Source organism: Alexandromys fortis, unplaced genomic scaffold (assembly GCF_014885135.2).
Source record: "Alexandromys fortis isolate MF-2015 unplaced genomic scaffold, M_Fortis_MF-2015_v1.1 scaffold_87, whole genome shotgun sequence".
Taxonomy (NCBI): Eukaryota; Metazoa; Chordata; class Mammalia; order Rodentia; family Cricetidae; genus Alexandromys; species Alexandromys fortis.
The window spans coordinates 6,847,288-6,860,680 of NW_026067971.1; the positions used below are offsets into that span (position 1 = coordinate 6,847,288).

At 49.0% G+C, this 13,393-nt stretch overlaps 1 protein-coding gene across 1 annotated transcript in view; it reads right to left on the bottom strand.

The window, feature by feature from the left end:
* Positions 1-13,393, bottom strand: part of Tgfbr3 (transforming growth factor beta receptor 3) — a 170,826-nt gene that overhangs the window by 102,532 nt on the left and 54,901 nt on the right. Inside the window, exon 3 of the mRNA XM_050155755.1 lies at positions 2,366-2,550. Within this exon, the coding sequence (XP_050011712.1) occupies positions 2,366-2,550 (185 nt within the window). The remainder of the gene's footprint in view (positions 1-2,365; positions 2,551-13,393) is intronic.

A 13,393-nucleotide genomic window follows, 5' to 3' on the forward strand; every position in this document is an offset into this window, starting at 1 on the left:
TCAGCCCAGCCCACGTAAGGATAATGACGGTAACAGTGTTTCTAATCAAAGCAAAGAAAGTAATAACACATTCAATGAACACAATCTACTACCTCGGGGCCTTTGGCCTCATCTCTCCTCTGTATTCGGAGCCTTTGGCCAGGCTCCTGCTCACTTCTCTCCAGGCTGCTATTTCCCAAGCCTGTGATTACATCGAGTGGTAGGTCCCAGATGAAGAAACCCTAATTCTAGATCTAGCGTCTCCAGGCTCATGCCAGCAGAGAGCCAGGGGAAGAGCAATGCCTGGGGAAAAGGACATCCTGACAGGCTGTAGCAAGCCCATTCCCCTCAGGACCACGTGACCGTTTATCCCACCTTCCCTCAAATCTTGTCAACCTGCTGGTGACCACTTCCAGGCACACATTCTTGTCACCTCTGCCGAGGGAAATAGGAAACCTCTCCTCAGATGAAGCTCGGTAACAGCATCCAGGAAGTGGGGCTTGGTCAAAGGTTAGAGAAGGGGGGTCTAGCATAGCCCTGGGGCTGATCCTGCACCCCTAATTAGCTGAGGACAAAGAGGGTTGGTCTCATAATTCCTCATGTTCAAGAATGACATCAGGGGTTGGAACTACTATAGAGAGTTAGAAGTGCTAACACATAGACTGGGTAGCCTATTTCAAAACTATGAGCAGAGGCAGGAACTGGAGAGGGTTTAACACTTCTCCTCCCGACCTTGGCAATCAACAAACCCTCCTCTTCCTCATGTCATCCTCAATACTTGTGTGTGCTCTGAGGTCTGCTATACGACAGCTCTGCAGAGTCGGCTGGAGCATCCAGAGTCCCGACATCACGTCTGCAAGCAGGCACGTGCTACAGCCACCTAACCCTAAAGGCTCCCCTTGGCGCTCTAGTGGCAGAAATGCCTTTACATCCGGGCCACAGAGCATGTATGCACTGGCTGAACAGGCTTGGCAGGAACATGGTTTGGGGCTGCCCTGCACAAGCCCTCTCACTGGCCTCGCCAGGCCCCTAGCTAGCCACACATCCTCTGCACGGCCACGCTCTGGAATGGAATGTCACTCCCCGAAGTCTTTTTCTCTTTCGCTGTGGCAATCTCATCAAATCCACTTTCAGAGTCCGCAGAAGTACCGCACGATTTAACACTAAGAATTTTTGGTTGTTGACATTCCTGCAACAGCCCGGACTTTCTTTTTCCTCCTCACTCCCTCCGAGAGAAGCATATATAAAATGAGTAATTGCTACACCGAGGAATTGCTGGAGTCAGCAAGGCCTCACAGCGGCTGTATTTCCGACCCCCCACCCCCCTCCCACCACAAACTCTCCCACATACGCTGAGAATTAAAGACACATTACTGGGATAAGGAAATCTGACCTGAAAAATGCGCTGCAGCCACAATGGCAAGCCACCAAGAGGCTTCACAATAATCTCCAGCGGAGCTGGAGAGGGCTAGATGCCCTGACTTTGAAATGAGCCAACACTGCACACTTCCCTCAGATTAAGTCAGTTCTGTTTTCCTAGTAGAATTCCATGCCTGCGCTACCCCCACAGACCCCAAAAGGCAAGGAGATGCCCGCAGTACATACACAAGCAGATGTAGAATTCACTTTCCTGACCAAGAAAAAAAAACTGAAAGAAAAATTCCGTCTTACAGCTGTCTTCCTAAACTCCACACCACTGGGAGTTACTGTGGACGCTTTTCCCCTAGGGAGACAGTCCTTGCCTGATAACATTGCTGACACATAAACTAAAAATGACAACTGTGCGTTGTTTGTGTGGGAAAACCCATCCTCTTAAAAGCAACAAGAAGACCATTGATCCACGGTCTAAGCTACAGATGAGTCACGGGGAAGAATGGATCATTTGCCCCTGAAACTTGTGTCCTCACACCTGTAGCCTGACCTGTAAAATGCACACAGTGAAGGGACCCCAAGCCAGTGCACCCCAAGCCAGTGCACCCCAAGCCAGTGCACCATTTCCAACAGTCCTCAGCCCAGAGCAAACACCGAACAATCATGAGCTTGCTTCCCATCTTCTCCATGACCACCAAGACCGCCATCTTGGAGAAGATACCTCAACCACAATAAGAGCTCCCCTCAGGGTACTGCCTTTGTTGTAGAGTTTTTTCTGACTCATCTTTCGAGAGCAATGCATTCATAAGCTACAGTTAGACGAGAAGAAAGGAGGGTCATGTGTAAAGATGAAAAGACAATTTAAAATCTTAGGTAAGTGGGCCAACGAGACAGCACAGCAGGTCGTAGTACTTTCATTACAAGGCCGATGACTTGAGTTCTGATTCTCAGGGCCCAAGACAGAGGCATAGAATTCACTCTCAGAGCTGTCTCTGACGGCAACACCCGCACTCACCTCCCTCTGCAGCCGCCCTGCTCCCTGGTTCGCAATGCGGAGGTTTAGGACGTGAACCTCCTGGGGCAGCCCAGTTGTGCCTCTGCTGGCGCAGCCAGACAGAACGGTGAAACTCTCCATCAAGGCCTGGACAGGATGAGAGGCGTTGATCGGTGACAGCTCACATGGGGTGCTGGGCTCTGGACCTGCGGACGGAATCACAGACATGAGCTGTTCGGCAAGAGTAGAGACACTGTGGGTGATGGATTCGCTGCTAACTCAACTGTGAAGCCCTTGCGACTCAGCAGTTTTCAGAACTCATCATCTGAAATCCCAATCTTTTCAATTTTTTTGCATAATTTTGATTTCTAAATTCTCTTTAGGCTCACAGTCACCAATGTATGTATCCCTTTGGATGAAGGATACCTTCCATTTGACAAATTTGTGTTTTTAATTCCTCTCTTGGAAGAAAGCCTGAGATTGCTGAAATAAATTATTTAAAAGTCCAAATAATACTATACACAAATAATATTAAAGCCCTAAAATTGCATACACACTCCCCGAATAGTTTGATACCTTTTAAGAGTTTTTCTTGTTAGGAATGATACAAAACAAAATGTGTTAAGAAGAGGAATTTGAAGCCAGACCTGCACAGCCAAGTTTGGGGCAGAGGAGAGGAAAACCGTCCCTCAACAGGCAGAGTCTGAAGTAGCGCTACAAATCAGAAAAGCAGAACTCTGGTCATAGTTGGCTCCTGCAGCCTCGTTTTCCATTCCTCGAGCCAATGAAACTTTCGATTCTAAACCATCCATCCACTCCTCTCTACCTCTAATTCCCAACTGCCCCCTAAATTAAGAAGGCTGCACCCTTCAAGCTCCCCAAGCCAGCTCTATAGCAAGGGAGTCCTAACCCAGGGAGCCCATCTCTACAGCTGTTCACAGGGAGATGCCCGCTCTTCCTATCTCAGACGCCCATCACTCTGAGAACTAAACAAAGTCTGAGCCCCTTTGCAGGGTGCACAACCAGGTCTGGCTTGATCTAGCCTCCCATCCTTCCAACCTCACTCCTGTCTTGGTAGGAGATTCTCAACTCCCTGCCTCTACTCCAGTTTGTCGCAGTCACCCTTCAGCTCCAGCCCCACTCACAAGCTGGAGGAGGTACTGTTCCATCCCCCACCTCTTCACACACCCCCACAATCTATTTGCTCATCTCTTCTGCTTCATTTACCACAGTGACTACAGGTGAATACGCCTGCTACAGCCAGTCAACAATACACCTGTTCACCTCCCTGATGGCTACGTTATTCATACCCATCACTAGGCTCTCAGGACCCCACTGTAGCGCCTGGCCTGGAGACTCATATACATATACCCGTTCATTTCCTCCCTCCCTCCCCCTCCTCTCCCCTGCACCCCTGGCCTGTTGGCTACAAGGAACTAATGAGAAGTGGGTTCCTACAGTGATACGAGCTGCAGTTCCTCTACCTCTCAGCTTCATTCCATGTTGATAAACATCTGGGAGGAGGAAATGAGATACTGAAGGGACGCAGGAATTGTCACCCCCAAAATACACCATCTTGGTATGTTAGCTGTTGAAATGAAAGGAATTCTGAGAAAACCATGGATGCCTGACTTCCCTCTGGTGCTTTTGTGTAAGTCTAAAGTCTGGACCCCGGAGAAGACCCCAGGACTTGCACCGACCGGGCTCATGACAGGCTGAGAGAACACAGTGTGTCAACATCCCTGTCCATGTCCCATTCAACATTCCAGAGAGATCAATGCAAACCTTTGTCATCCCTGTGTATCTGTCCTGGGCCCCTCTTGTTCTCTAAGCCTGCTGTGTTCTCCTAAAAATCATTTTCAAACCCTCGGATTACCCAGACCCGCATCCCCCTCCCTCCAAAGTGGAGCAGATGTTTCTGGGTTTTTGATTTATCACATCCCTGTGAATTTTCTTCTTTCGCAATAAATTCCTGGTCTTGCTCTCCTTTTTAATCCGTGTTTGTCAGTGTGTCCGAAAGACATACCAGAAGGCAGAGGTGCCTAGAATTCTTCACCGGCCCCTCCAATGAGCCTCTGGGACTGTGGCCACAGGGAGCCACCAAGCTTCAACCTTTGCTAAGGGGACCCAGATCAAAGTCCTGGGTGCATTCCGCTGAATTCCTCCTGCTTTCTAAGTAACAAACACATTCTTTAGAACTGCAGACTCAGTCTCAAACAAACACCACTTGAAATTCTGGACTAGCCACTGCTGTACCCCGATGCTATGTCATAAACAGGCACCCCACCTACTGGGCCACGTCTATTTCGGGACTCACAGAAACTATGTAGGTTGATAATAGCAATCTGGTCTGAAATGGAAGCATGTGCCTGTTCAAACAATTGCTGCCGCTCCGTTGCTGGACGGTGCCCAGCTGCTTCAGAGAAGGCAGGAGGTGGTGAAGGAAGAGGCTGCCACAGCAATGGTGGGGGGTGAATCTGTGGGGGAGCCTCAGAGAAAGTCTGCTCCCCGATTCTGGGCACGTAGATGATACAATAACCACTGTGCTTGGGAACCAAGTTGGTTTCAGAGCCTCCTGCCATGAACTTACAAAGATTGCAAACTGAACTCAATAAAAACATGGTCCGTCTTTGACCCAAAACCCATCTACGAAGGGGCCTGCAATCTGCTCCACGTGCCTTTCCTCTGCAAGGCCATCATCACTCCTCAGATTCTCCCAGGAAGAGCCGACAGCTCTTGCTTGGGGTTCAGTTCCAGCCCAAGGTCAAATGGAAGACGCACACAGTCTGGGGAAATCACAGAGCAGGACAACTGCCCTTTCTAAGTCCCTCTGTAGTCCTTGTCTAAATACACCCGGTGCTGTGTTCTGGATCTTAAATGCACTCTTGAGGCCCAGGTCCTGGCATGGTGGCTGTCTCTTCCTGGGCTATGGAGTAGGGACCACATTTCCAGGAGATGGACATAGGGCAAGGCAGTCACTGGAGGCCCAGGAAGTGGGGGCACAGACTTCCAAGCCCTCCCCCTGAAGTGGCGCATCAAACGTGAACCTTTCTTCCCCTCAGTCATGCCCTAGGAATTCAGTTACAGAGGCAGAAAACCAACTGGTAGGGTACGGTGTGTTCTCGACACTCTGGAGTTTGTGGTTGCTCACTATATGTTCTTCTCCACACGTTTGGAAAACAAAAACAAGAAGGAAGCCCACAGCCTATGACTAGGCATACATTAAAACCAAACGAAGAGTACAAATAATGTGTGAATATGAGTGATTATCTGCCACCACCACGAACCATAAGAAGCTGGGGAGACGGCTTGGCTGGGAAAGTGCCTGCCGTGAGAGGGAGACTGGACCCGGATCCCCAGCGCCCGCATAAAAGCCGCGTGTGGTAGAAAGTAACCATAGCTACTCCAGAGCTCACTGGCCAACCAACCCAGCTAAAGAGCTGGGGTCAGTGAGAGACTCGGCCTCAAAACATAAAGTGGAGAGCGACGAAGAAGAGGCCTGGCATTGGCCTCTTGCCTCCACACACATATCCATGTACACACAAAAATAGAGCTAACAAATCTTAAAGATTATATAAAATGCCTCCAGCAGCTCAATCTACTGTCAGACAGATATAGGAAATACAACAATGAAATCATCCCTGTTTAGCCAGCCCCCACTCCGCTGGCAATGCTAGATGCTGCACAGCACGGGGAGGTGGTACCCTCCCCATCCCAGGTAAAAAAGATGCCTCCCCACATGTGTGTGTCTGCTCTAGGTCACCTGAGGCCTCAGAGGAGGACCTGCCTCTGGCCGACAGCAGTCTGAGGAGCAAGACTGGGCTGTGCCCACACAGTCTGAGGGAATAAAGCAAACAAAAACAAACAAACAAACCCATCATAGTCGTGGGTGGTTTGTAACTTACTCTGAAACGCGTCCAAAATGAAGATGTCCTGATGGACAGGCACGCATAAAGCTGATAAAGCAACTATTACAGAATGCCCGTTGTGGAATCTGGATCTACAGCAAACACAGTTTCAACATCTTTTTATGTTGAAATGCTTCATTTTTTAAAACATTGAGAGGGAGGGGATGCTTATAAAAAGCTGTAAGGCCGGGACCACCTCCAGAAACCACAGACTGGTGAGAGGGCAAAAGCCATTTCCTCTGACCCGGAGACTTTTCTCCAGGAATTCACCAGAGAGAAAGAGCTGGGTGAGTGTGCAGAGAACAGCATGCACCAAGGGCTAAACCAAAACCCAGAGAGAGGACGGAAAGAAAATAAAGATTTCAAGACTATTGATGTGCTGGTGTCCTTTTTAAAGAAGCCCCTAAATCTCACTCTCCAGGTGAAACCCCAAACCACCCCAAGGCTTACAAAGCCCCACCAGACCTAGCCTAGCCTCACGGCCCAGCCCCATCCCCCACCACTTGCTCACTATGGTTTAGCCATTCTCCTGGCTTAGGCACCTGCCCGCTAGCAGTCTCCAAACACCAACTGTTCTCTCTAGAACTGTTAGGTACAGGGTCATCTCAAATGGAGCTCCTGTCCCATCCCCATTTGCAGCTCCGCACAGTCATGTGACCAGGTTCTGAGAAGTAACCAATGGCTGCATGCATAGCTTCTTCCAAGAAGAGTCCTTACAAAAGGAAGGAGAGGTGTCCTGGCTTTTCCTTCTTCCTGCTGACTGGAATGCAGATGCGATACACAGTGGTGGAGGTCCCCTTCAGCCTGCCCACACACTGCAGTGCCTGGCTACACGCCAGAGCAGGCTCCGTCTGGGAAGAGTGCAGTCCGCTCTATGGGTCTCGGGGCACAGTGACAGTTTCTTTTCCAGCCACCCCCTGACTGGGGTACAACACCTCCAGCCGCCAGGCCACTCTGTGCTGCGCTGTGATCTGCGCAGCTTCTCCACAGCCCATCTCTTGTGCCCCCAGCTGGAAACCCATAGTCTCCTCTTCCTATATAAACTTGTCCCTGTAATCAGAGACCAATGAGCAGGAACAAAGGCTCCTTCATCACCTTCAGAGGTAACGTGGACACAGAATTCTGTCCGCTGCATCCACAAACACTATTTTAAAAAAAAAAGGCAGAAAAGGGCTTGCGACTTGTCTTGGTTGAATGTTTGCCCTCCTAGCACCTAAGAATTAGATTTGGTGGCTCATGCCTGTAATCCCTGCACTCAGGAAACAGAGGCGGGAGGATCAGAAATTCAAAGCAATCCTTGGCCACATAGCAAGTCCCAGGCCAGCTCTGGCTATAGCACAAGACCGTCTCATATAAACAAACAAACAAGCAAACAGGCCATCCCCCTACACTACTATTGCATAGCTAGAATCACCTTACAGATACTTGGTCTGAATCCCGACAGAAACTTCTATAAGTGGGTAGAATAAATCTAACTTATTCCACTAACATAGATAATTCCAAGATGCCAAGTCCCTGGCATTTATGTGTTCAGAGATCCCCTCCAGAGCCATCCCACACTTGTGCCTTCCTCACCGGACTTCCTCTTGCTTCCGACTAACTGCTACATGCTTTGCCCTGAGTTATCCCTCCTACCCTGCCCCCCAAAACAGCCAAATTTCCTGTGCGCTCCAAGTATAAGTTGAGTTGATCCTTCTCTGTTGGCTCTTTAGGAACTCCAGCCTCCTCAAATCTTACTGGACACAGTGTCCTGCTTGAAAGGACCTCTTCCTTCCTGCCCTGAGGCTGACTCGGTTCCATGCGTCACCCCCACATAGGGCACACCACAGCCATACTGGCGAGACCATCCAGTGATATGCCATCAGCCCCCTTCACAGAGCAGCATCCCCAACAGTGATGCTCTGAGATACTTAGTGCCCAGCGTTGCTGCCGTGTGTGGCAGACCCCACGAAGAGTCCCTGCGGAAGGCTAGCGTGTACCAGCTCTGGGTCACACACCCTAGGTGTACAGTTTCTCATCTTTGTCATACATCTGGGATGATGTAGCTAAAATTCTGGTTTGGGAGTGACGGAACTGGGCACAGAGAGGATGCTTTTCTGATCAAAAGTCACACTCCACCAGCCAAGAGCAGGAGCGGGCTGAGGAAACCATTTTCCTCAGATTTTAGGCCCAGCCTCTCCTGTAACAACAAAGTGCCTACTTCTGGTTGGCACTTCACAGGTCTTTACTGAGGACTCCATCAGAACGAAGCACAAACAAGCCCATCTCACAATATACTACGATAAAAATCAATAAAAAACAAAACCACCCAGTTCATACAGCAGCTAAGATAAAAGACTCCATGGCCTCATGGACCAAATCTCCTCCTTATCTTTGGCAGTTAGTGGTTGATTACTGAACACACGGGAAACTACATAAGCTCTGACTATCCCATCAATACCTAAATCCCCAGGTCTACTCACAAAGAAAGATTCAAATGAACTTGCCCCTTCGTTACATGCTATAGCTGCACCCAGAATTCCAGGCTGAGTTCCACGCTGGCTGAGGGCCAGTACCCAGCCTTGACAGAACGCAGATGAAGCTTTGGGGAACAGATGTGTTTGCCGCACACTTAATCTACCTGTCCCCCAAAGAAATCATTGCCGTTCCACCCCACGTAACATGGAGTCACATACAGAGGGGAAGGTATTGCTTGGGGGAGGGTAAAGTTGTTCTCACATCTACGCAATGTGATCTGAGAGCATCTTAAACTGACGCAGACACCTGGTACCTATTCCACACAATTTCCAGTATTCTGGTTCCCCATATCGCCCAGGGCACTAATGAGAAACGTGTGTTCAGCTGTAATAAAAGTGGTAAAGAGGCGATGGGAATTAAGGGTAACATTATAGCCTGGGACCAGGACAGTGCAGTGGGGAGGTTTTTTATTGCAGCGACACCATTGGCTAATAAGAGTTTGTGTTACTGTACCCTAGAGGATTCTGCAATGCTGTCAACGCCGAAGAGGGACAAACTCCCACAGACTGTGGGACTGGCACTGTAAGGCCTATTCTATCCCTGAGCAGAAAACCCCTTCTACCCACTAAGGATGCCAGAGTCGGTGAGAAAGGGGCGCCTGGGATGTTTTCTCAGCCAACAGAACAGCCTGCCGCTCACTGAGCTCTGGGAGAAGGAATGTCACAAATGCCAGGGTAGGATGCAGAAATAAAGCTCAAAGAGAAGAAACACCTGGAAGGCCCTAGGCCCCAGAGCCTCTGGCCAGTACACAACATGAGCTAATGTTTGTACATCTTAAGTTACAATTCATGGGCTCTAAGGTCCCTGGAGGATGGAGCTGGGGAAAGAATGGGCTTTAAAGTCTTGAAGAGGCCTTGGCCACAGTTTCCACTTGAGTTTTCGACAATAAGACTTAGAATCTGAAGTTTTTTTCTCATTAGGAATTCTGATAAAGTCTTAAACCTGAAATGTGGATTTCTTCGTGGAGAAGAGCCCACGTCTTTGACTCAGCTTCTCGGGGTTCCTTGTACCCTCCACACGAGTGTCAGAATCTAAGCTTCCTCTTGACAATACCAACCTTCTTCCAAGGAGTCAAATGCCAATTTGTTGGGCTGGAAGCCAGTGCACATTTGTATACTGCCGTGCTGAAATCACGGTGCAACCATGTTGAAGAATTTCCTGTGTTCAAACTGTGCTTTGAAATGTTCAAACGGAAACAAAGGGCAGAGCTTCACTGGGAACGCAAGTTCTCAGAGTTGGGAAACTGCCAAGCTATAGAGGTAGAGAACAGCTCTTCTACCTGACCAAGAGCCTGCTCCTTACAATGTCCTCAGAGGGGATCTAGGAGGAAGAGCGGTCAGAGGGTTATGTTCCACAGTGGCTACTAACAGTGCTGTTTGACGTGGCTCTCTGGGTGGGGGTTGTCACTTTATGTCTGTGCTATACGAGGGATAAAACCCTAAACGTGACATCTGCTAGGGAAGTAGTACTCTGCCCCTGGGCTCCAGCCTCCAACTGTGACCTTGTAAGCTTCCAACATTCTCTCTTATGCCCTTACAGGCTTGACCTATGGCTAAAAGGAGGCGTATGTAATATGTAACACACTGTACAGATTTCAAGTGATCGTAGAGACATAAATTCCCCTGGGGAAGAATAAATGAATGAATGAATTTCCCCCATTGATAAACATTCTCTTGGCGGCCTTTAAAATGCTTAGTAAATTAGTGTCTAAGATAAGAGTCCCTTTGCCCCTCCCCAGCTACTACTGCCCCAAAGTGTTTCTAAGAATTACAGTGTGAAGACTTCATATTAAACTATACAAAGTTAGAGTAAAGTTTCCTGTTTCCTGAACGCACTCTGGGAGTGCTACCCAGAAAGGAACAAGGGGCCAGGCCCATACCTCCTGAGGACTCTGGTGAGTCCTCGCTCCAGTGGGGCCAAGCTTCAGCCCATCTTCCATTTATAGGAGGGTACCGTGTCCCTGCTCTTCTGACTTAACCTGAAGGAGGCTGAAGTGGACAGGACACAGCCTGCAATGGCCGTTTACAAGATGAGAACTCACCAATGGCCTTGCCCGCACGGCTCAGCACAGAGACCAGGGCAAATCTGAAGGCTTAGAGGAAAGAGGAACAGATTGTCTGGGCTGGAGCGGTGGCTCGGGAGGTAAGCGTTTGCCCTACAAACCTGATGACCTGAGCTCAATATAGGGACACAGTGGAAGGAGAGAACCAGCTTCTGCAAGCTGCCATTCACCATGGCCGTGTGTACCCCTCCCCACCCACCCCTGCACACCAATACATACATATTAATAATAATAATACATAAAATTTAGGATTTAAAGTCCAAAAAAAAAAAAGGCAAGCTGATTTCCTTTTTCCCTCCTGCTTTGAGTTTGGAATATAAAATGAGTGAAGGAAAATAAACTCCTTTGTGAGGACCAAAAAATGTTTAATTGCTCTAAACTTTTAATATCGCCCTCCAGTCATCCATGTGACAAACCCTGTAACTCGGTCCAGACCAACGCAGCAGTTAGCAGCAAATCGAGACTTCGAGGGCCACAGACTGGCTCTGCTCACTGTGTGGTGACGTCCCAGATCGCTTCCCACCCAGGCCTTGACAGACCCAAGATAATTACAAAGCTCATTTTCTTCCTGCCACCCTGGCACTGGGGGTCGAATCCAAGGCTCTGTGCGAGCACTGAGCCATTGCCCTGGCCTCTTAGCTTTCAATTCTCAGATCTAATTGGTGTCTGATAAATAAGAAAAGGAAGCCAGAGACACAGCAAGAACCGGACACAGGACCCTGGGGTGAAGGAAGCGAGAGACGTGGGAAGAACCCTGGGGTGCGGTCTGCTCTACACTGGGAAGCGTTCTGCCATGCTGTGTGCAGGGCAGACAGTAAGTGGCATAAGATACAGGGCGGGGTGGGGACAGGAAGGATGGAAGAGGGAAAACACACTGTTAAAGACTTGAATCATCACCTGAAACCAGCAGTCCTGATTACAGATAAGAGGAAGATTTAAACGAAAAGTCTACCAACTTTTGGTTGGCCATGTGCACGAAGCAGGACCTGAACTAAAACACGTTTACTTGAAGGCTTTTATACACAATCTGGGCAGTCAGCAATTGATGTTAACAAATGAAGGAAATGCTCAACTCCAACAGCAAATTACCCGGCTTACTGTGCATGTCAAACCCCATGGAGACCAGCCTGAATCACTGTCTTCTCGCTCACTGCTCGGGGGCTTCTGCACAGGGACGCCGACAGCCAGTGGTCTGTATAGAGTTTTGTGACCACGTGTCACAGCTATCCTTTAGCTCCTATTATGGCGAAGTTTACGGCTCTAGGGGGGGCTGGACTTCCCACAGCTCATGGAAGCGCTGGGCTCAAGTGTCACAGAACTTCTCTGTGGACACCAAGGATCTTGGAAACACAGCAGGGCCATTCCCAGCTCATTAACATAGGTCCTGAAGCACGGTCAGTGGCCCGTTCAATTCAGACAGTCCTTAAGCCTGGTAACCTACTATTAGAGTGTTCCTTTAGAGCAAAGGCCAGCCCTTAGAAATCTAGTGTTGAGCTGGGTGTGTTGGCACATGTTGTTCATTCCAGGGGGCAGAGACAGGTGGATGGCTAGGAGTTCGAGCCCAGCCTGGTCTACACAGTGAGCTTCAGATTGGCCGTGCTATGGAGTGAAACCTTGTCTCAAAAGAAGAGAGGGAATGGGGTGGGGGACTCGCTCTCCTTAGCTGTACATCCACGAAGGCGAGAATCACATTCCTTTGTTTGCTCTCTTCTGCACTGCTAGAGGCCACGCTTGAGATGCAGCAGGCGTTCCCAAGGTCCTGCTGAGTGATAGATCTGCTGCTACGGTGTCTCCCTTACGTTTAAATCTTAACCCTGCCCCGTCTTAGCTCATACTACTTGGAGCAGTTATCTAACCACCCCACACCATCTCTCCATCCATACGATGGGATGAACAGGCTTCGGCTATTACACGGCTGTAACCATCAGCACCAAACTGTCCAAGTTTGGGATATGCTCCAAGGGAAAATGCATCCTGATCCAGGTTAGCCTCCCTCTGCCATAGCAAGCATGGGACAGTAGAGCCCAATGAACCGCGGATGCCATGCTGTTCAGTGACCTCATTACTGTCCTGTGGATTTAAAGGACTTCTACACGCAAGCCAGCAGAGGACCCTTCCAAACCCACCCTACTTTTCAGACATCATCTGCCAGGTCATGGATCACACGCCTAAGCAGGCCCCGGTGTGAGCTAGCTAAAACATCATGCCAATATGCGTATTCTTTTATTGTTCATGTACTTATTCCTATAAAAGGAATCAGAGGACTCATAACAATAACAAAAATCCCAGAAAGCCCACTTCTGCTGCCGACCAATTAAAAGTCAATGCTGGCAAAAGAGGAATCTTATTGAGAACCTATCTAAAGAAGTCAAACCCAGCACTTAACTGTTAACTAGCATTACCTGAACATACGATGCTTACGCAGATCCCATTAAAAAGAAACAAACATGTTCTTAGGTCAGGGAAGTATTTTTCCCAGATTTGAATCTGAGAGACCCTACAGTCACACTGTAAAGGAGCGGTGGCTTCAGGATTTGCTTCACAGAGATTTCTGTCTTGTGG